The sequence below is a fragment of the Myotis daubentonii genome, chromosome 10, assembly GCF_963259705.1.
Source record: "Myotis daubentonii chromosome 10, mMyoDau2.1, whole genome shotgun sequence".
Taxonomy (NCBI): Eukaryota; Metazoa; Chordata; class Mammalia; order Chiroptera; family Vespertilionidae; genus Myotis; species Myotis daubentonii.
This window is the reverse complement of record NC_081849.1, coordinates 63,042,703-63,066,725: the sequence shown is the minus strand read 5'-3', so window position 1 is coordinate 63,066,725 and position 24,023 is coordinate 63,042,703. Positions and strand designations below refer to the sequence as shown.

Below are 24,023 nucleotides of genomic sequence, written 5' to 3'. Positions count from 1 at the left end.
GGTTTTGGACTCAATACCCAGTATTGAGGGGGTAGGAGGTATGCAGGAGGTTCGCCATGCAGAAGGTAGCCGATCATTGTTTCTTTCTCATCATTGTTTCTATATCTCTCTCCCTCTCCTTTCCTCTCTCTGAAATAGATTTTTTTAAAAATGGGCAGAGAGCTCATGCAGCTGCATTGGTTAGGAGGGTAGACCAGCTGCAATAAATGGAAATGTGCTGCCAGCCTTTGGTGTGCACAGCACAGCCTGAGGAAGCAGCAGGGACCCAAGGGAGAGAGGAACCGTTCTTGGCCGTCAAGCTGTTCCTGTACAATTTGAAATGTGTAGACAAGGATTTAAATGTGTGAACTGTGTATTGAAGGATTGATTATTTAATAATCCCAACTTCCTAAAACCCAGAAAAAAATTAAAATTAAACACAAAAGGTCTCTCCACAGTCGAAAAGGATGTCACAAAGACCATATGCTTTTCTCCCAGCTCTGCTGCTTTGGTCTTGCCTAGGGTACACTTAATCTTACTTCATACAAAAAAAAAAAAATCTGCCTTCGGCCTCCATCACAACTACTCCCAATGGCCATCGATGCCTTCCTTGTAAAAATAATGTTCTTTCTTTTATGAATTGATAGTCTGGGCAGCAGTTTTAAAATGTTGGCTTCTTTTTCCCTCTCCCCTGACTTTAAAAAAATGTATTGAAGTGAAATTCACATAACAAAATTAACCATTTTAAAGTGAACGATTCAGTGGCATTTAGAATGTTCACAGTGCTGTGCAACCACCACCTCCATCTAGTCCCAAAACATCTGCATTACTCCAAAGTGAACCCCCAGGCTAATGGAGCAGTTTCTTCTCATCCTCCCTGACCCTGGCAGCTGACCACCACACATCTGCAGTCTGTGTGTATGGCATTATCTATTCTGGATATTTCCTATCAATGGAATCATACAATATGTGGTATTTCGCGAGTGGCTTCTTGAACTTAGCATAAGGTTTCTTCAGTTCCATCCACGTTGTGATGTATTATCAGTACTTGAATCCATTTTATGGTTAAGTAATACTCCATTGTGTAGATATTCCACAGTTTGTTATCCATTCATCAGTTGATGAACATTTGGGTTGTTTCCATGTCAGGACTATCATGAATAATGCTGCTAGGAATAGAACATTTGTGTGTTCCCTGACTTTTGCCAACTCAGTTTCTCATCTCGATAATGCAAATGATAATGATACCTTCCTCATAGGACTGTTAGAATTAAGTGAGGATTAAACAGAATAGTGCCTGGAACATGGTCAAAGTTTAATAAATTCTTGTTATTTTATTGTTTTATTATTTTTTAAATACATAACTCAGGAGTTAGTTCCACCAGGGCAGATGACTTTATACATCTCATTCTCAAGGTCATCATTGCATCACTTCAATAATTAGTGTAAGAAGTAGTGATCCTGAATCATAAGTGAAAGGTTAACTGTGAAACTATGGTTGGTATTTTCTGGGTAAGAAGGCAAGGATGGGTAAGATACCATACTGACCAACTTCCATCAGACCTTAGCATTAGGTATGGTGAGTAAGCACGGCCTCACAAGGACCTGCAACAGATACCTTTTCTAAAGTAATGAGCTACGAGCTTGCAGAGGACAAGTCAGATAATAAGGGCCTTTGAGTGCTATTTTTCAAGCAGAATTGTGTCATGAAAATCACAAATGAAGACGAGCACGCTGATACTTCCGAGCCAGTAGATTTGAGCGGAAGCTGGGAGATCAGAGAGGATACTTATACAGGGGTTGAGGTATTATCTTTTTTTTTTTTTTTTTTAATCCTCACCTGAGGATATTTTTTCCCATTGATTTTCAGACAGAGTGAAAGGAAGAGAGGAAAGAAGGGGGGAGGGGGGAGGAAGGGAGGGAGAGAGGGAGGGGGTGAGAGAGAGAGAGAGAGAGAGAGAGAGAGAGAGAGAGATCATTGTGGAGACACAGCAATTGGTTGGTTCTTGCACATCCCCCATCGGGCCGGGGATCAAACCTGCAGCTGAAGTACGTGCCCTTGACCGGGTATCAAACCCAAGACCCGTTCGTCCGTAGGCCAATGCTTTAACCACTGAGCACACCCGCTAGGGCTGTGCTATTATCCTTGAGAGGTGACTGGGCTTATAAAGAAGAAGCAATGTACCAGGGAGGCACCTGAATGAAAAATTGATAGTAAATGGGAAGAGATGGACAAGCGAGGGGAAGATTCAGAACAAATGCTGTGAGCCATGCTGCAAGGAAGGGTGGTGATGCCATGAAAGGTGTTTGGACAGTTGAAAGGGAGCTGCTCTGAGCTAGGCCACGAGGGACTTCCTCAAGATATGGACATCCAGTGGTCATGGCACTCACGTCTAAGTTCTTACAGGTTTTACTGTCTATTTAGGAATGAAAGGAGATAAACTCTTGGCTGCATTCTCAACATCTATTTTCTGCCTTTTCCTTGCTGTCATCAATAGGATGGATTGAGATACACTATAGTAACAATTCCAAACTGTCAGTGATGTGACAACAGAAGTTCATTTCAGCTCGGCTGGGTCTGTACTCCTGCATCTTCATCATTCTTACCCTGGGACCCAAGCAGGCAGAGCCACCTATGATGGAAATGCCGCCTAAGATGAAAGAACTACTAAGTGGAAGAGGGGTATTTAAACCTAGTTCTTTGAATTCTTTCAAAATTCAGTCATACCTATTATGGTACCAGTTGAGTTGATATCATACATATTTTTCAGGATTTTTTAAGTCTTCACAATAGTTATTTTAATGGATTCACAATAATCTGTTGACAATTATGAAGCAGCAATTAAGGAAACATACAATTTAAGTTTGCATTTACTCAAAAATCACAACTGCCTGAAAAAAACACTAGAAGGAAACATTAAATAATAATAATAATGTAAGCTAGGGCTGTTGTCTGTAGGTAGGATTATAGGCAATTTTATTCCCTTTCTTTAACTTCTATTACCTTAAATTATTTTTTCAATTACAGTTGACATTCAATATTATATTTATTTCAGGTATACAGAATAGTGGGTAGACATTTACTTCTCTTGCCTTTGTTATAAAGTAGTATTTGCAAGAAATAATGATGTAGGGCAAACAGAGTTTCTCTTGTCCTCCATTGCACAGTGCCAGCAAGTCTCACCCTCTCTGAGGAAAAACATGCACTCTAGGTATTGGTACGCCTTATTCCAAGTACACATTCTTCACAGAAAAATTTATTTTTGGTTCCAGGAATTCAGTTTATTATATTAACAGTCTACCAGAGCCAGAGCAAGACCGTTACAGTTTCTTCCCTGAAGTGCTAATTTTATCTGAGTGTGTTATTCCACGTTGCTGTGGATCGATAGGGAATCTTGAGTAAATAATTGGTGAACAGGGACCCTGATGTGGTGAAAGCCACGTGATACAAGTCCTAACAACAGTGGAGAAATGAAGAGGTTAGCACTGAGGTGAAAAGCCACTTCCAGAAAAGGTAAAAATATATGCCCATAAAGGATTCCTTGTTTTCATTTCTATAAACAGGGAAAGATCTATGAGAATTGGGTTATGGCAAGGTAGGAACAGCTAAACTAAGTCCTCCTCTGAAGCTTCTTTTGATATGATTTGGTAGAGTTGATGTGGGCGTTCTAAGGAATAGGGAAATCTATTCAAGGGTAAAATAAAAATCAGTGAGCTTATGACCCTAGCAAAATGGTAACTAAGGAAACAGCATCTTTCTGACGTCTAGTTGCTACAAGATCATCTGTATGACCTGAATAATTAAGCAGTCTCCAGCTTCCGGGCCTGTGATGGCTGCCCTCACCCTCCACCTTACCCCCACTACCATCACTAAAGATCACTTCTTCGGGATTCTCTCTATTCATTAAACAAACATTTGAAGGCCTACTAGCTGCTACCAGGGGTCCTCAAACTACGGCCCGCGGGCCACATGCAAATACAAATATTGTATTTGTCCCCATTTTGTTTTTTTACTTCAAAATAAGATATGTGCAGTGTGCATAGGAATTTGTTCATAGTTTTTTTTTTTAATCTATAGTCCGGCACTCCAACGGTATGAGGGACAGTGAACTGGCCCCCTGTTTAAAAAGTTTGAGGACCCCTGTGCTAGGCATTGAGACAGTCCTTGGGAGATTACCAACTAGTTTATAGGCCTTCCTATTGTAGAACCTGTAATCTCGTTAGAAAGAAATTCATCAAAATCACAAAAATAAATATAATTGCAACTGTCATAGGTGCTACCAACACACACACACACACACACACACACACACACACACACACACACACACACAATTTACTTCTAACAAGAGCGTAAGACAGACTGATTTGACCTAACCGTGAAAGTCAAGGGTGATGAGAGAATGACATGCAAAGGGCGAGTCAGCATTAAGTGAGAAGAAAGGAACAGCATGTTTTAGGTAGATGCATGTTCAAGAGCATGCCAAGTCTTTCTGGTTTGACTGGCAGCCTCCTGATAGTGGCAGGAGTAGCAGTAATTTTGGCAGCCTCATTTGGCAGTGCCTGGCACAGAAACGCTTAATACCTGGGGACTGTTATTATCATCCTTAGTATTTAGCCTGGACAATACTATAGGATGTCGGTGTGTTGCGGAGATAGTACCTAGAAGATAATGGAATGCGCAGCCTGACTTCTGAGGTAGTCAAATCTTGAAGGAAATATGGTTTCATGGTTCAAAGTATATGGCACTGGTGTTTCTTCACTCCTGTTAGGTTCCTTTTGACAACTACCCCACCTTCCCACAGTGTCACATGCTACAAAGCTGCTTCTTTCAGATACTTGGGAGAAAGTTAGCCTATTGTCACGAAACGTGAGAAAGCTCCCTCTTAGACCTCGCAGAACTTTTAAATGCCTAATGAAAAATGCCTATTAGAGTTAGAATAAACTGTCACTTTTAGCTGCACTTATAATATCCAGTTTAAGCAGAAGCTCCATCTAAACCAGGAAGCCTAACAATGTTGCAACTTCCTCTACAAGAATCACTTTATTGTAACAAATAAGAATTTTTGATGGAAAAGTTAAAAATGTCAGCAAAGACATGCAGGAAGTGACTCCCTGCTCCTAATTCCCAAAATAATTTCTCCGTTCTCTGAACACATTTTTCATGCCTCTCTTAGGACATTTTCCGATTTTTTTTTTAGCTTATATTGTAGTTATTTACGTCCATGTCTGATCTGCCCAATGTATGAAACTGTAAAATCATTGAGGGCAGGGACACCCCCTGACTCATCTTTGGATCTCTCAACGTGCCGGCTGAGAATGGTCCCTTACAAAGGAGGCAGTCGGTCTGTATTTAATGAAGGAATTTACTGATTCTTGTCTAGTCCTGAATCATGAGGACTTTTGAAAGAACGTTTACATGGTGTTCCTACGCAACGAAATACTTCTGTTCATTTTCCAGATAGAAGTGCAGGAGAAAGGAAGTGAGTAGGAGTGCACAGGGTGGGGAAGGTCACATCTGCTTCAGGCAAGTGTTTTCTCCACCTCCCATCAAGCGGGGGGAGTGGCAAAAGAGGGCACTGGAAGAGGGTAGGAGATGCAGCCTCCAGCCACTCATAGATTGTGATCCTAGTCAAGCTGCTGGAACACTCTCCCCCTGACTCATAAAAGGGATTGATGAATGAAGAACCACAGTTCCTTCTCATCACCCTGTCTATCTAGAGTCACCATCCGGGAGATTTAGGCTCTAATCCCATAGTGACTTAAGATCTTCATCTTAAAATGGCTTAAAGTTTATATAGAGCCAGCATCATCTCACATGCTAGCCCTTCAGTAGCTGCTTCCTAAAGAGCTCTGTTTAGAAGGATTCTGAGTCCCTTTTTGGGCTCAGTGGAAAGATAGCGTTGACTTACTAGTGATACCCGCATAAAGCAGGGAGAGGAGTAGCAGCAAATAGGCCAAGATATGTCATCCTGACCTAGTCCAATACCCTCACTTCACAGGAAGAAATCGAGAACAGAAGCTCATGTCTTAAACTTACTATGTGTCAGGCACTGTTTAAATTGCCTTCACATGCACATACTTATGTGATCCTTGGCCAGTCGGAAGGAGTTAGCATTATTTTGATTCCATTTTTCCTGATGAGGTTTAGGGAAGGAAATTTTGCCTGGCATTCACACTCTGGAAGTCCTTATCTTTAAGCACCTCCCTATACTGCCCCCTAATCTCTGGGCACTTGCTATGCGCCAGGCTAATGGTACTCAGCCAGAAGCGATTTTGCCCTCCAGGAGACATCTGGCAATGTCCAGAGACCTTTTGGCTGTGGGAAGAAGGTGTTCCTTGAATCTAGTGGGTTGAGGCCAGAGACACGGCTATCTGCACAGAATAGCGCCCAGAACAAAATGTATCTTAGCCCAAACTGTCCATAGTGCTGAGACTGAGAACTCCGAGTTAGGCTATGTGAGCGCATTTTCAGGCTGATGCTAAAACTCCTCCTGTAGCTCGGTAAGTGCAATTACTGTCTCCATTTTGCCAGACAAGGAAGAGTGCTCTCAGAGTCAGGAAGATCACAAGACAGGAACCCAGGGAGTCTGATTCTAGAGGCCTCTGAAGTCCTCCCTCCACAAAACTCTATTCTCATCGGCTTCCTTTACTATCAAAACATGTAAACTCTTTAAGCACATGCTTATATATGATGGATTTCAGAAGCTAAGATCATTCAGCCGACTATGAAAACTTTCCACCGTGGTGGGTGTCTCTTCAAAGTAAGAAAAGCATTTGTTCAACAGTTCAAAGAAGAGGCTCTTTAGCAGCTCTTTCTGTAGAACCATTGATCTTGCTGGAGTAGATTTGCAGATTGGTGCTTTAAAATAAAACTCTGAGGAGAAAACCAATTTTAGGACATTAACAAGCTTTTTCAAGAATAATTAGCTCTGCGTGGGATTCAACTGTAATTTTTTTCCTTTTGTGTTTAGGAGCTGGTGAGCCTGGAAACTTATTTGGGAGTAGAAGAGGAAATGGAGCTATGAAAAGACAGTATGATTCCTCTTGTTCTAGGAGGTGAGGTACAATCTGAGTATGAATAACTTTCTCATCCTGTCCAACTGGCTGCCTCAAATACAAATAGAGTACATGTAAAATTCTCTCTCTCTCTCTCTCCCTCTCCCTCTCTCTCTCTCTCCCAGCTAAGCACTTGGTTAGCTGGAAGAAATTGAAGACGCTAAAAATCCAATGTTCATTTCAACAATAAAACCCTGTGCGAATAACTTCCTTTAGGACAGCGGTTCTCAACCTGTGGGTCGTGACCCCTTTGGGGGTCCAACGACCCTTTCACAGGGGTCGCCTAAGGCCATCGGAAAACACATATATAATTACATATTGTTTTTGTGATTAATCACTATGCTTTAATGATGTTCAATTTGTAACAATGAAATTGGGGGTCACCACAACATGAGGAGCTGTATTAAAGGGTCGCGGCATTAGGAAGGTTGAGAACCACTGCTTTAGGATGTAAGGTTTATCTCCTGCACAGAAAACAATGCTAATGTAACAGGGTGAGGGTGGGAGGCAGGGAGAGGAATGGAAAAAGAGAGATATAACAGAGCTTGGGGGAAGAAGGGGAGGAAAAACTGAACTTCTCACCGGGAGAGGAATTACTGAAAAATGCAAGAAGGGTTGGGAAAACAACATCTGAGCTGCTCAGGCCATCCATGCTGGGGTGGCCAAGGTGCCTCCTGGTGCGGAGTGGCGGCGGGGGTGGGGGTGGGGGGTGGGGAGGGGATTCTTTAAGATCCTCCTAGTCATTCGATTTTAAATCTTCTCCAGTAAGGTTTTCCGCGTGCAGATGCGGGCAGCCCGACACTGGGTTCGCTCTGCAGCTGGTCAGCATCCGCCCCCCCTCGCTGGCTACTTGCCAGATTCAAAACAGTCCCAGACCTCCGGCGACAGGGAGGGCTGCTGAAGCGGAGAACCTAGCGCGGTGAATGAAATGCGAACGGCATGGCTCCGGCAAGAGCCTCAGACACCTTAATTCAGGGTCAGTTGGGAAACTGGAAATATGCCGGGTGCCGCAGGTGGCAGATGGCGCTGGAATTTAACATTCTGGAGCCCCTAGGGTGCCGGGCACCGAGCCAGGCGAGCGAGTCACGCTCATTCATTGTTCAGCTCGGCGAGGCAGGTTACGCGGTCTTCAGGGAGGTCAACACCTTGCGTTTGCTGTTCCCCTCGGCCTGGAACGCTCCTGGGAGAACCGGTTCCTTTTCGGGTTCAGGACTCTGCTTAAAAGCCACCCCCCCAGAGAGGCCCTCAGGGCGCTTCGCAGCTCCCTATCACACACATCATCGCCTTTGAAAGCTCTGCTTAGCAATTGCCTGGGTGCTCACCAGCATTTCCTCGTTGGTTTATATTTGTGTATTTTCTTTGGTTATGCTGTCTCTCCCCACAGAAATATAAGCGCCACAAGAGCAGGAACCTGGTGTACCATCGCCGCTGCACGCCCACAACTGGGTCGGATGCACGCAGTAGGCGCTCCGTGAATGCTAATCACCCTACAGGTCTGCAGGCTGCAAACTGACCCCAGGTGATCAGTTGCCTGCATTCAAGCCAGGATCGAAGGAGCTCGAGGAGCGAGTGGGCAGTCCAGACAGGTGGACTTCACTGTTTCTCAAGGAGCTCCTGCATTTTAATTTTAACTACGACGCTTTCTCTCTGTCCTCCCAGCCTCTGCACGAGAACTGCAAGGAACAAAACAACCGCCCTCCCGGGTTTTCCCCTGGGACCCGGCACGAATCTGCATCGCTGCCTCGGGATGTCAGGTCAGAGTCCAGGGCGGGGTCCCGCGCCGAATCCGCCCATCGTCCTGTACCTGCAGCCCTCCCTTCACCACCCCTTCTTCTCCGTTCTGGATCCCTTGGTCTCGACTTGACTTCCTCAAGAGGTCGCGTCCTCTGCCTGTTCGATCACAAGTGTCCTCAGGGAGCTTCTCCTGAACCAGCCCCTCCCGCGCCGCCTTCCCTTCTCCCTCCTTCCCGGGCGGGAAACGCCGCTCCACAAATACTGATGGAGCACCCACGGCGCAAGGCAGCGCGCTGGGCCGCTGGAAGCCCCTTCCCGGGCCCCACGCAGCTCTCACCTCCCTCTGCCCTTCGCACCTGTCGGGAACCCGTGGTCCCAACTCCCTCCACTGCGTCATGGAATCCGTCCGCTTCTTCCCAGCGCATCGCCCCACCTCCTTCCCCGGGGCCGACTCCTGATTGGTGGGAGCGTGGGTCACTCTGCCGTTCCTCCCGTCTTACCCGCCCTCCGCTCGTGGCCCCGCCCCATGGCGAGCTCAGGCCCCGCCTCCTCGCTCACCCCCTCCTGCTGATCCGCAGGCGACGAGCGCGAAGTTCTGGGCAAAGTCCTGGGAACTGGCGGCGCGGTTGTACGTCCGCGAGCTGGGCCCGGCCAAGGGGCGCGAGCGCGGGACAGTTAGTGCGCGGCGCGGTCTCCGGCCTCTGCGTCCGCCAGCGAGTGGCCGTCCCCGCCCCAGTCTCCCGCAGCCGCTGCGGGAACGGTCAGCTGCGCATTGCGGGGGGGACCAGAGAAGTGTGTTCGCCTCCTCCTGGGTCTGTGGATGGGAACTAGGTGGCGTCCCCGGCGGCAGAGCGCGCAGGTAAGCGCCGACGCCGGTGGGAACAGTGCTGGGTGTGGTGGGGGCCCGGCGGCCTCGCGGGCTCGGCGGGGCGCCGATTTCGGAGCGGAGGGTGGGGGTGACCGCCAGTCTCTGCAAGACCGGGGTCAGCCTCCCGTCGCCGAGGGAGAACCGGCCGGTGGGGCCGCCCCGAGCCGGGGAGGTCGTCTCGGTGCCGGCGCCAGTCTCTCTGGATGTGGGGTTTGAGTGCGCCCACCCTAGAGCTCGGTCTTTGGAGGGAGGGACGGTTTGGCTGGGATTGATGGCGAGAAGGCGCCGACCTCGCGGGCCTGGGTCGCGGGGCCGCAGGATGCGACGCACCAGAGCTGTCCTGGGCTGCGGGGAGGCGCGCCGCCGGGGAGGGAGGCACAGGAAACCTGGTTAATGGAGCTGAGCACGAAGCTTTACCACATCCGCGCGTTGGGGCGCGGCGGGGGAGCCCGGGCGACGCTGGCCTTGCAGGCGCCAGCCTCGTCAGCCTCGCTCCCCGGCCTGCTCCGCTCCACGGTGCGGCGGCCGAGGGCACTCGCCTCTTGGGGCTCCCCAGCGTCCTGAGCTTGGTCGTAGATCGTACTGATATTTCTTCTGCCCGAGCGCGCCGTCCTCCTTCGGTAAGGAAACTTGCCAGCCACCTTTTGCACACTTGTATGTTTCCTCCCCGGTCTCACAAACTACCAGTCTTCTGAGTCCGGACTCTGATTGGAAGGGACTGTGAAGTTGTCTCTCGAAGTGTTTGGGGTTGAGGTACACGAGGTTCCCCAGATGTTGCACTGCCCCTCAGGGTTTGAGTACTGGGATGGGGGCATTTACAAATATTTTTAAGTTGCAGATGCAAAAGAGGTCCTTCCACGGGCAGGTAAAAGAGTAGGTCTGAGTTCTGGTCATGCACATTCTACTCCCAAGCGTCCTACAGGGTGAGGTCCCCCTTCTGGCCAAAGGAGACCAGCCAGGCAGGCCTGAGCTGAAATGTGTCCAAGCTAAAGCCTTCTACCAACTTGCTTGCACGCCTCCCTATTCCATGTTCCTCCTTCCGCTCCTCTGTGAAACTTATCTCCTTGGGCTATTTACTACCATCTGCCTTCCTCCACTAGAATGGAAAAGTAGCCATCTTATCCGTCTTGTTCATCACTCTATCATCAGTGTCAGCCACCATGCCTGACACACGCAGTAGGTATGGAAGAAATAGTTACTAAGTGAGTGATGAAAACTTTTCTTTGAAATATGAAGAATGGTGATTTCATTGCTGGTTTTGATTTTCATGTTTATTTTTTTCCTATCGGGAAAATTAAATACCAATAACTACTATTGATTGAGCACCTAGTAAGAACTGGATATATACTGGTGACTTTGTGTAGATTACCTCATTAAACATTATAGTAGCCCTGACCAGTTTGGTTCAGTGGATAGAGCATCAGCCTTCGGATTGAAGGGTCCCAGGTTCGATTCTGGTCAAGGGCATGTACCTTGGTAGTGGGCACATCCCCAGAAGGGGGCGTGCAGGAGACAACTGATTGATGTTTCTCTCTCATGGATGTTTCTAACTCTTTATCCCTCTCCCTTCCTCTCTGTAAAAAAAAGTCAATAAAATATATTTTAAAAAACAACATTATAGTAGTCTTGTTAGCCAGCTAGGTATTTCTAACCAGGTGGGAAATTGAGGCTCTAGCAGGTTAACCAATTTTCCCAAGGTTATCCTGGCAGAACTAGAATTCCAGCTCATTTTCTCTCTCTTGTTCTGGGTCTGTTCCAAGAAACTGAAATGTGTTTTCTACCATTACTGTCAATAGGCATTTAGCTTTATTTGTAACAAAAGCTATTGCTTAGCCAAAAGAAGATTTGTTGTTTTCTCATTCAGATATCGTCTCAATAATAGTTAATAGTTATCTCAGAGGCCAGATACTACTAGGTTGCCATAAGCCCATAATATCTCTTTTAATCTTACAGATGAAGAAACTGCAGCCAAGCTTCAGGAACTTGCAGCATCCATTGAACTAGAGTCTGCTAATAGTCCTTCTCACTCTAAGTCTTTAGCTCCTTCACTACACAGAAATGTGTCCTGCTCCCACTGCTTAATTAGAAGTTACTTCATTATGGTAGAGTTCGGTGATACAATATATTAAAACGAACTGAGGTTGGGCTACAGACTTTCTGCTGCCAATATCAAGTTTCTAATTGCACTACTTTCTGAATTATTGAGGCTCTTACTGCCATTGATTTTTGTGGCTGAGTTTATGGTTTGTGGGCCTGGAAGTGGAGGGACTTTAATATAGGAGGAAAGGAAATTCTTAAACCTAAATTTACTTTTACTTTCACCGACATCTAAAGAGAAATCCTATAGGTTTTGCCTACTGTGTACCCGCAGCCTGAAATTAATTCAGCAACCGAGTTGCCTTTGCTCGGACATTCCTGTTGCCTAAAAAGCTGGTTCATTGTGTCTTCCTGTGGAAACCCACAGCTTTCAAGACTGAACTCATAAGCTACTTCCGCCAGAATAATCTCTCTGAGCTCAATCTCTCACAGCATTAAAAACACCACCACAAAAAAACCCTGAGAGTCTCCAGTTCACTTTCTGACTCCTGAGTATGTCGGGATTCTTCCTTACCATCAGCACTTCGGTCCTTTCATATTTCCCCCATTTCCTCACCAGAGTGCCTCCTGACTTATTTATTCAAATGTACTGCATTCCTTTCTAGGTTGTAAATGCTTTGAAGGCAGGGCCGATATGCATCTTCTGTTTCTATCCCTCACATCACTAAGCCTGGTATCCTATCCATAGTAGGTGCTCAGTTAAAAAAGAGAATCTGAAACAACTTTATTTGGTTATATTCTTTTTAAAATATATATATTTTTATTGATTTCAGAGAGAAAGGGAGAGGTAGCGAGAGATAGAAACATCAATAATGAGAGAGAATCATTGATCGGCTCTTTCGTTCTGGGCCTCTTCCAAGAAACTGAAATGTGTTTTCTACCATTATGGTCAGAATAATCCTGCACGCCCCACACGGGATTGAGCCCACAACCCAGGCATATGGCCTGACAGGAATTTATTATAGGAGGAAAGGAAATTCTTTAACCTAAATTTAAGTTTACTTTCACCTAAATCGAAAGAGAATTCCTATAGGTTTTGCTTGTTGTGCATAGGCAGCCCAAACTTGATTCAGCAACCGAGTTGCCTTTGCTCAGACATTCCTGTTGCCTAGAAAGCTCGTTCAATCGTGACTTCCTGGTTCACAGGTCTATGCTCAGCCATATATATATATATATATATATATATATATATATATATATATATATATATATTAATTGATTTTAGATAGGAAGGGAGAGGGGGAGAGAGATAGAAAAATCAGTGATGAGAATCTAACCAATAACCTGGGCATGTGCCCTGATTGGGACTTGAATGTGACCTCCTGGTTCATGGGTTGATGCTCAGTCACTGAGCCACATCAGCTGGGCTACTTCTTTTTGAATCACAGTTTTATTAAGATAGAATTCACATTTCGTATAATTTACCCATTTAATGTAATTATGCAATTCAATGGTTTTTAGTATATTCAAAGTTGTGCAACCATCACCATAATTAATTTTAGAACATTTCATCATCCCCAAAAGAAATCTGCACCCATTAGCAGTCTCCCCCGACCCCACAACTATTAATCTATTTCATATATTAATGGATTTGCCTATTCTGTACATTTCATGTAAATGGAATAATGCAATTATCTTTCATTTAGCATGTTGTATTCAAGATTCTTACCTGTTGTAGCATGAATCATTTCTTCATTCCTTTATATAACACCTCATTGTATTTATACCATGACTTATTTATCTATGTGCTAATTGATGGAACTGTATTTTTTTAAAAACTGGTATTTTTTTAAAGCTTCTCCAAATAATCTTAATGTGCAGTCAGGAATTAAGCATGAAAATTTTTTTGAGTCTTGTTCTTTGTTGTGTCTTGGGGCTAGAACAGTGCCTGGCACAAAATAGATGTTTAATAAATATCAGAATGAAAAAAGCACTTTACTAAAAGTATAACTCCCATTATGTTGGTGTCATAAAAAAATCATTAAAAAGAGATATTCATAGTTGATTGTTTAGATTTTGATTTGAACAAATCAACTGTTAACAAAATTATGAGATAATCAAGGAAATTTGAACATGGATAAAATGCTATGATTTCTAGGATTTGCTTCAAAATAATTTTGGGGTTAGAAAGAGTATAGAAGAAACACGGCTGTTGGGAAGTTAGTGATTATTAAGCAAGGTGATTAGTTCATGAGGTTTTTAATACTATTTTCTATAGTATCTGCTGTCTACTGGGGTGCCATTGGCCACATGTGGCTATTGATCATTCAAAATGTGGCTAATCTTTTTTGATATGTACTATAAGTGTAAAATACTAAGTTTCAAAGAGTTTGTACAAAAAAGAATAAAATTATCTCAATAATTTACCATTTATATGTTGAAATGATAATATTTTGGATACATCATAATATATAATTAAAAGTAATTTTGCCTGTTTCCTTTTACTCTTTTTAATTGGCTACTTAACTAAAATTACACATTTGGCTCCTATTATGTTTCTGCTGGATAGTGCTGCTGAAAGTATAACTTTTGTATATGCTGGGAAATTTTTTGTAATAAGTTAAAAATATCAAAGACATCTGAATTTTCAAAAACTAGAATAAAATATTTTCTGTAAAGGATTCCTCTTATATGTAAAGACTGGGAAATATGGATGCCTTCAAAGATGATCCTTTGTAGAAGCTGTAGCAGGCAGGCTGTAGTTGTCCAGTGTCATCCTGGGCTTATATCATCCATGTGAGCATTAAAAAATTCTTCTATAATCAGTGGAAGTAGAAGAATTTCTCCTTTAGCTAGTCATCTGATTCTTTTGTCTCGTATTTGGTGAAACATTTTCTTCTTCATCTTGGAAAAATTTAGAAAATGCAGCGGTAATTTCATTGTTCTTAATCACATTGTTTATACCCTAAAATTGAATTTTCCTTGTACTGGCTTTATAATCACTCTGAGTAAATCTGTTTGTTTGGAGCCAGACAGTGATTGTTTCTAGACTCTTGGGGTATGAGTGGGATATATTTCTTAAATAATAATAACAATAATATGTGGATGTTAAGCTGAGAAACAAATTGATTTCATATCAAATTTCTTTAGATGAACATCATGTCGCTGTCTAGGTTGTCTGCTCACAAAATAATAGCCAAGGTAATACACCCTGTTCTGAGAGGTGTGGGCTAGACAACCCCAGAGGATGTTCTTTCTCATTTGTGATTTCAGGAGAGAGTGGACTTGAATTGAAAAATCGCTTGAATGTAAAGTAGAAAAAAATTAAATTGCAACAAGCAGCCCAACAAGAGATCTGTGGGTCAAACACTTTTCTCAATATAACGTATGTATTAAAAAGTGGTACTATAATTAAAGATTGCCGTACTTGTTTTCTGTCTTGATATCAAATGTAATATAAGAAATTTAAAGTTACAGTTTGAATCTTATAAAACAAATGAGAGGTCCAGTGCACGAATTCGTGCATGAGTGGGGTCCAGCCAGCCTGGTCCCAATTGGGGTGGATCAGGGCTGGGCCTGTTGGGAGGAGGAGATGGCCTGCCCCTGTCGGGGCTGATCAGGGCCTGACTGGCTGGGGGTAGGGGCCACGGGTGATTGGTCAGCAGAGCCTGCCCCCAATTGGGGTTGGGGGACCGATTGGGGGGCCAGTGGCATGGAGGAGGGGCCATGGGTGGTTGGCCAGTTGGTCCTGCCCTTGATCAGGGTGGGGGGGGGGTGATCGAGGAGGGGCTTCAGGTCGATCAGGGTGGTGGGGGCCTATAGAGGGTGGGGCTGGTTGGGGGGGAGGGGCTGCGGGAGGTTGACTGGCTGGCCTTGCCCCCTCCCCCCCCCGTTGGGGTGGGGGAGGGCAATCAGGGGTGGGGCCGATCAGGGTGGTGGGGGCCCATCGGGGGCAGGTCCATCTGTGGGGAGGGGCTGCAGGAGCTTGGCTGACCAGCCCTGCCCCCTATTGGAGTTGGGGGTGTGATCATGGGCGGGGCCGGCTGGGGGGAGGGGCTGTGGGCCAATCGTGGCGGGGTGGGTCGATCAGGGGCTGGGCTGGCCGGGGGTGGGGGGGAGGAGGAGGTGGGGTGTTTGGCTGGCCAGCCCCGCCCTTGATCAGGGTGGGAGAATCCGGTAGTGGGCAGTCCTTATTAAAGGATACTTTTGAGAACAGTAACTGGGAAGAATGGGAAAAGAGCAGGTTTGAGCAGAGGAATAAGTAAAGCTGCAATGCTCAGGGATCAGCCTCAGCTAACCACGTAGAGAGCTCTTGGGTCAAGGGGGGTAAAAGGAGACATATGTACCTGATCTGGCCAGTTCCCTGGCCACAGTGGGCGTCATAGCGACCAGTCGTTATGGTCGTTATGGTGTTATGGTCACTGGTTTATACATACATATACATATATATATATATATATATTTTTCTTTTCTCCAAATTATTTGTGGTGAGCAGTGATCTGAAATGTTTAGAAGCAAAAGCTAAATATTTTTCTCATCTCACAAACATGATTAAACTTGAAGGAAATACTTTCCTAGGATGAATGCATACAGTAGGATGTTTGTTCATACATTAAATAAGTACTGATTGAGCATGCACACTGTGTGCCAGGCACCATGCTGGGTACAGGGCACCTGGAGGTGAAGTAGATAGATGTGGAACCTCCCTTCAAGGAGATTACAGTTTAGAAGGGGGTATAGATACTAAACAGTCCCAGAGAATTCAATTAGAATGGAGATATGTGGATCAAAGTGAATGGGTCTGCATTTTAATTGGGACCCTGGAGAGAAAAGTTCCTTTTTTTCTCTGGGTCATGATTCAGGCTATTAATGGTCTGAAGTAGAGGAGGAAAGAGAATGTGGCTGGGGAATTCTCGGAGGAGCATAGGAAGTCCCGCCCTTTTGTTTCTGCTGATTGTAGGAGGTCAGGTGGCAGGGAGGAGGTGGAGGGGTTTACCTCCTCTTCCTCGAGGTAATTACTATGGCGCTACATGTAGGTTTATTTGCTGTGGGCAGTTTAATCCAAAGTTGTGTTTTTAGTACCTTGGTAACAAACTGAGTAAGTTCTAACAACCTGTTCTCCAGCATAACCATGAAAGTATCTTAACATAACTTGCTGGGGCCCTGGCCGCGTAGCTCAGTTGGTCAGAGTGTCCTCCCCATATGCCAAGGTTTCAGGTTCCATCTCCTGTCAGGGCACATACAAGATTCATCCAATGAATGTCTAAATCAGGGGTCCTCAAACTTTTTAAACAGGGGGCCACTTCACTGTCCCTCAGACTGTTGGAGGGCCGGACTATAGTTTAAAAAAAAAAACTATGAACAAATTCCTATGCACACTGCACATATCTTATTTTGAAGTAAAAAACCAAAACGGGAACAAATACAATATTTGTATTTGCATGTGGCCCGCAGGCCGTAGTTTGAGGACCCCTGGGTTAGTGTATGTAGAATGAACTCCTTTGGAGCTTGTTGGAGGCATTAGGGAATGGGAACCATCCCGCCTTTAAAGTGACTGCAGAACAATGACAGTCTTTGCTCTTTGGTTGTCCAACATCCATTTACCCTTCCAGGTTCCATTTGAGGACACTCCTTGCCTTGGGAAATGATCTGTTGGGACCAGAATGAGGGCCCCATTCTCCGTGGCCATGGGTGGCCCTGTGAGCCTCTTGCAGGAGTCTGGGTTCAATGCTGAGGGTCATGCAGATTCTGCTGCCTAGGGTGTGTCCTGACCAGACTGTTCCTGTTCAGTCCACGTTGTTGTGGTCTGGCTTCCGTTCTCCTGAAGCTGTGCCACCCCTTGCTTCTCCAGCCTCCCTTCAGTTCCTCAAACAGTTATTTTCCAATACATTTTCTCTGGTTTTATTTGCCAGATTGGTTTCTGTTGCTTCTACCCAAAGAACCTCTTGACTATCAAAGGCCTAGAGAGGCTTAAGTAGTTTACCCACTGTCACAAAGGGAACAAGAGCCGGAGCTGGGGTGGAGGCTGGCCATTTGGCCTCTACCGCCAAGTGTTGACTAAAAGCCCCTCCTGTTTGGTGGGAAGCACAGGACTGGGAGTCAGAGAGTAAGAATGTGGATCCAATCTCAGCCGTGCCTCTGCCTCTGCCTCTATGGCGATAGGAGCACAGAAAGAGCGACTGGAGATGTTTTTGCAGGGAAGCGGGCATTTGCGCCAAGCCTTGAAGGACACGGAAGGTTGAGACGAGGGAAGAGAGTGGAGGCTAGGTAGAAAGGATAGTGCAGGCAGAGGATGCAGGATGAGCCAATGCATAGCATTTTAAGGTGTGATGAACCCTTCAGTTTGTTGAGGACTTTTTAAAAAATTGATTTGAGAGAGAGAGGAAGGAGAGAGAGAGTGAAACATCAATTTGTTGTTCCACTTATTTATATGTATATTCACTGGTTGATTCTTGTATGTACCCTGACTGGGGATTGAACCTACAACCTTGGCTTATGGGGATGATGTTGTAAGCAGCTGAACCACCCCGCCAGGGCCAAGAAGGACTCTTTTAAATGGTAAATTTTCTGAATCTATGTGTCCAATGATGACGATTTAGTGGTGTGTGTGTGTGTGTGTGTGTGTGTGTGTGTTTTTATAAAGCCTGTGTTCTGGCAGCAAACCTGTTGAGAAACAGCTAGCTCAGACATTTCTAACGTTTATTGTCCCATAACTTCAAAAATCACTACTCATACAGAAAATACTTCTACTGATAGCTGATATTTGTGTCAAAGAAGAACAATTGAATATTTTCTCCAACAAGTAGCCTTTGTTTTCACACTTCTTGGTGTAATTATTACAGATTTACAGACAAAGGCTTTGTGCCCAGGAAGCAGCGTTGTTATTCCCACTCAGGCTTGTTTTGGAAATATTTCCCGAGGTGATGCGAACCTGCAAGGTAAGAAGTTGTGCACAGAGAGCCAGCTGAGACTTTCAATACATTCATCTAGTCCGGTCAAGGACAGCAGAGTGTTGAACAGTTAAGTCATTACTGAATTGATCACCCAGTTCTAGACATGACATCAGCCTCATTAAGCCAAGAGAAATGGCAGGTGACCGAAGACTCTTCAAGGCATTAGCTATTTCTGATTTGATCTCACTCACACAGTCTGTGACCGTCTTCCCGTACACTTCATTGTTTTCAATTATAATACCAGCAATATCACAGTTTTCTCTGACTTCACACCTGAGTTTACATATCATGTCACACACTGAGGGAGAAAGAAATGTGGTATGTGGATCCTCTAGTAATACCTGCCTCCGCCGGGGTTCCTAGGCTGGGGAACATAGCCAGGAGCCCCCCAAGGGTGTCGCAAGAAGCTGGGGTCCAGGTGGATCCCTCCCCCATGCCCTGCTGAGGCCCAACTGCCTTAAGGTCCCCAAAGGAGCCTGCAGGTGCAACGAGCACCTAGCCACTCCACAGCCCTGACTTCCGGCGCCCTCGCTTAGTTAGTTGGCTTTATTTTTATTTATTTATTTATTTATATATTTTATTGATTTTTTACAGAGAAGAAGGGAGAGGGATAGAGAGTTAGAAACATCAATAAGAGAGATTGATCAGCTGCGTCCTGCATGCCCCCCAGTGGGGATGTGCCCGCAACCAAGGTACATGCCCTGGACCGGAACCGAACCTGGGACCCCTCAGTCCGCAGGCCGACGCTCCATCCACTGAGCCAAACCCGTTTGGCTAGTTGGCTTTTTGACTCAAGCTGAATTTGCCTATTTTGGTGGCGTATCATTCATATTCTTTTCACTTTATCTGTCAGTAAATTACAGGCTGGAAGCTCTGTTTTCCTGAAGATGGTGAATAGGAAATAAAGAGAGTGGAAGTAAATAAGTAAATGATTATTTGTTGACATATTTTATGTGCATGATTTATGTATGACTTATGCTAAGAAGTAATATTCCACTTGTAACACACACATAAATCCCGACTCTATGCTTTAGAGAGACATTGTGCTTGTATCAGCAGTCCTTTTACTTTGGAAATACCCGTGTTGCACAAACAGGCTAAAATTTCACCCTAGCTTTTCAACAGTCTTTCTCTAGATTACAACAGTAGTCCTAAATTCATTGTATGTGTGCCATTAGGAATAACAGCAACAATGAGGAGTCAGATAGGAAAAGAATAACTGTGGCCTAAACATGGTTCAGAAAAAGGACAGCATAACTTCTTCATGCCGACCAGCTCATACTCCTTGTAATTCCTGTTTTTCTAGTTTGATCCCAGGCCAAAATGGCATTCCAATTTGCTTGTTACTTTCAGACCTGGAAGCCTCTTTTGTACTCTGGCATGAGCAAGTCTTATTTTCATACAGTATGCATGCCGGTGGATGTACCTGGGTGTAGATGTTTATGAGATAGCTGCCTCTCCTGATCCACAGATTAAGACACCTTTGTCTTGACAAATGCCGGGAGACCAGAAGGACAGGACTCTGTCCAAAAGTTATGTAGATACTCTGCCCCACTTGGCGCAAATGCCCACTTCCCTGCAACATCTGTCCAAAAACATCTCCAGTCGCTCTTTCTGTGCTCCTCTCGCTAGAATCTGGGTCTTTGTAAATGTGTGCTGTGTGCTTCTGAGAGATGCCCCGATTTTCCCTCATTGCTAAGAACTTCACAGATTAGTTGGGCAAAATAACCATGTTCTTGGACTTGCACTAGGTAGTTACCTCATGCAGAGGTTCAGCATGTCATGAATTTCCTCACATCCCCGAGGGGAGTACTGTTTCTCCTCTTCTCTCTCACAGGCATCGTGTAGCATTAGCCAAGTGGTCCTAGATGGGAAGGGGTCCTGGAGGAAGTGAGAGCCATGTGATTGCTAGCTGGGCGGGGAGCCAACTGGAGGAGCGTGGCCCAGTGAGTGGACTCACAGCTATCACGGTTCATGACGGGTTTCTCTGGGGTAGTGGTCTCAACGTCAGCAGCATCAGAATGACTTTCAGGGCTTGTAAGACCACAGATTCCTGGGCCCCACCCCAGAGTTTCTGATTTGGTGGATCTGGTGGGACCCACAATTCTGTGTGTCTAACAAGTTCTCAGGTGATGGGGATGCTGCTGGTCCAGGTACCCCTTTGAAAATCCAGGTGCTGGTTCAGTAGGCAAAAGACTCTGAATCTCCACCAGCCCCGAGCCCGCTCTGATTTAGGGGAAGAACTAGAGAATTTGGTTATCGTAACACCCATATTTCATATAGCATGTCCATATTTGTAAATCACTTTAATTTATTTTGCTTCTCACAAAACCAAACCAAGCCTTGTGGGTAGGCAGGATAGGTATGGACCTTGTTGCAAAGTGGGGAGAATCAGACTGAAGACCTTGGGGCAAACGACTTGTACCTGGATTTTCTTCCTGTGACCTTAGTTAGCCCTAGTGTTCCCTGTCTTTACTGTTAGTGAAAAGCTTGGAGAGCATGTGCTCTGATAACACTCGAAGTTTGTGTTAATCATTCTTCATACTAAAACAGCTTTTCACTTTAGAACAGTTTTAGACCCACAGAAAGGCTGTGAAGATAGTATAGACTAGAGCGATCCCCACTTTGTTTCTCCTTACGTTAGTAAGGTACATTTGTCACAATTAGATGAACCAACACTAATATATTACTACTAGTGGCCTGGTGCACGGATTTGTGCACATTGAAAGGAAATTAATGAGAAGAAATATTTTAATATCGTTATTTGCCCTTTCTCTAATAGCAGTGTCAGAGATGAAAGAAAATTAGTAAAATGTATATGAAAATAATATATAAATTGATTAATAAACAATAACAACATGCTGTAACAAAGACATAATATAAAAACAACAAAAAAATTATATAAAAACAACATTGATAAAAACAGTGACTGATAAATTGATTAAACTTATTCTAATATCTCCCTGAACACCACATTAAGAGTAAAAACACTTTCAGAGTGCTTGACTATTTTCCCTTTTGATGAAGTACTTACAACTTTAACGTCACATGCTCTTTGAACTCGAGAGAAAGCAACATATAACTAACCATGTCCGAAAACGGGTTCAGGTAGGAAAATTCCTACTATGTCTAGAGTTTGTCCTTGTGATTTATTAGTAGTCATCGCAAATGCTGGCATCACGGGAAACTGTCTTCAAATTAATTTAAATGGGAGGCTAGTGTCAGACGGGGCCAAATCAATTCTTGGAATCAGAACAACCTCTCCTTCCGCAGATCCTATTAATACTTCAGCTTCGATTAAGTTAGGTTGCAATCTTTTGATAATAAATCTAGTGCCATTACAAAGACCTCATTTACTATTAAGATTTCTCAGTAGCATGATGATTGCACCTACATATTCTGTCTACCATGCTGCTTTCTTTCAGTTTCAGAATGTCAACAAAGACAACCAAATTCACGATTGACAATGACAGATTGAAACACACGTGTACAGTTGGCACCAGTGAGAGCTTTATATGTAATGAGCATGCGCGAGTCAATGTTTACTGGTTGGTCAGACGGTCGGGCGTACGGACGTATGGTTGGTCACTTAGCCTTTTATATAGATCAGCGGAAGCCTATATTTTATTTAGATTTTCTTAGTTTTTACCTAATGTGCCTTTCCTAGTCCAGGATCCCATTCGGGCTTCAACGTTGTTTAGTCATCATACCTCGTCAGCCTCTTCTTGGCTGTCACAGTTTCTCAGGCTTTCCTTGTTTTTGATGACCTTGGTAGTTTGTAGAATATCCCTCAGTTGGAATTTGTCTGATGTTTTTCTCATGACTAGAATAGGATTATGGGGCCCTGGCCAGGTAGCTCAGTTGGCTGGAGAGTCCTCCCTATATGCCAAGGTTGTAGGTTCCATCCCCGGTCAGGGCACATACAAGTGTCAACCAATGAATGCATGAATAGGTGGAGCAACATGTTGATGTTCCTCTCTCTCCCTTCCTTTCTTTCTGTCCAAAATCAGTAATAATAAAAAAAAATTAGGGTTATGGATTTGGGGGAGGAAGACCACAGAGGTAAAGTGCCATTCTCATCACATCATGTTGAGGGTACATACTGTTAACATGCTTTATCATTGCCGATGTTGACCTTGATCCCCGGCTGAGGCAGTGTTGGTCAGGTTTCTGCACTGTCAGGTTATTCTTTTCCTAGCCCACTATGTGCAGCCCACACCAAAGGATTGGGAAGTTATGTTCCATTTCCTCAAGGGGCAGAGTATCTACATAACTTATTATGTAGGTTTGTCTATCCTCTATTTATTCAGTCAGTCAGTGTATTAGTATGGATATTTATGTGGGTTATAATCCAATAGCCTTTTATTTATTTCAGTGCTGTAGTTCTTCCAGATTTGACTAGTAGGAGCTTTTTCAGTTGACTCCTGTGTCCCTTTGATATAGTCCAGTATTGTTGGTGTATGAAGCACCTGCACATCCTTACTTTCTGGCACAAGAAGATGCTTTAGAGCAGTGGTTCTCAACCTTCCTAAAGCCGCGACCCTTTAATACAGTTCCTCATGTTGTGGTGACCCCCAACCATAAAATTATTTTCGTTGCTACTTCATAACTGTAATTTTGCTACTGTTATGAATCGTAGTGTAAATATCTGATATGCAGGATGTATTTAGGCGATCCCTGTGAAAGGGTCGTTCGACCCCCAAAGGGGTCACGACCCAAAGGTTGAGAACCGCTGCTTTAGAGTCTCATCTTGTGTGATTCCTGTCTGAGCCCTAGAACCATATTTTTAATATTGGTCTGCAGCCACTGAATTGATTTCACCGTCCACTACCAGAGTCACCTCCCACAGTGAAAAACACTAACCTGTCACCTGTTAAGAATGAGGAAATTGGTACCTTGAAAGGTGAAATGGTTTATGCAAGGTCACATGTAGTTGTTAGCAAAGCCAGGGCCATGACCCGGTCCAGGTCTTGGTCCCAGGACTTGCAGTATGCTGTCAAATTCTGCCATTCAGAACCTGGTTCCGCATACTCCCCTCACCCACACCGTGTGCCTAGGCAATCAGATGTGAATTCAACTGGATATGCTACCGTCTACTCAGCATGGATACAGCAAAAAGGGACAAAGACTGCTGGCCACATTCCTACAGTAAGTCTGTGTTTTCCTATCAGAATGTGGCTTTGTAATGGTAAGTGAGTGAAAAACGCACAGAAGTGACTGCTGACATCTGCATGTTGTAACTGAGGTTTCACCACATGCCTGGCTTCTGTTTTGTTGGGATGGGGCCAGGAGGGAGACTTGTAGAATCCACACACCTTTTATTTGGGGTTTCCTCCTTTCCATGGGGGAGGCAGAATGGTTCATTCAAACTCCTATGAACTTCTGGAATCCTC

At 44.6% G+C, this 24,023-nt stretch overlaps 2 protein-coding genes across 9 annotated transcripts in view; one reads left to right on the top strand and one right to left on the bottom strand.

The window, feature by feature from the left end:
- Positions 1-2,760: 2,760 nt before the first annotated feature.
- Positions 2,761-16,060, bottom strand: LOC132242538 (uncharacterized). Its single transcript, XM_059711277.1, has 3 exons — positions 16,024-16,060; positions 9,331-10,026; positions 2,761-3,433 (listed from the first exon to the last, which is right to left on the bottom strand). The coding sequence occupies exons 1-3, from the start codon at positions 16,058-16,060 to the stop codon at positions 3,342-3,344; spliced, it is 825 nt and encodes a 274-aa protein (XP_059567260.1). The 3' UTR covers positions 2,761-3,341.
- OSBPL3 (oxysterol binding protein like 3) overlaps positions 9,492-24,023 on the top strand; it is a 157,156-nt gene continuing 142,624 nt past the window's right edge. For 7 of the 8 annotated variants that reach the window (XR_009454769.1, XR_009454768.1, XM_059712589.1 and 4 more), the window contains exon 1: positions 9,493-9,631. The gene's annotated coding sequence lies outside the window, so the exon portion shown is untranslated. Of the gene's footprint in view, positions 9,632-24,023 lie in introns of all 8 variants that reach the window. The other variant, XM_059712581.1, reaches the window with a different exon arrangement.

Excerpts from the sequence above, each read along its gene's own strand:
- LOC132242538 (XM_059711277.1), bottom strand. The coding sequence starts at position 16,060 with ATGACGCCCACTGTGGCCAGGGAACTGGCCAGATCAG. Across the intron at positions 10,027-16,023 it reads CAGGGAACTGGCCAGATCAG|GTTTCCTGTGCCTCCCTCCC; the intron begins GTACATATGTCT and ends TCCATTAACCAG. Across the intron at positions 3,434-9,330 it reads CTGCGGATCAGCAGGAGGGG|GACTTGTATCACGTGGCTTT; the intron begins GTGAGCGAGGAG and ends CACTGTTGTTAG.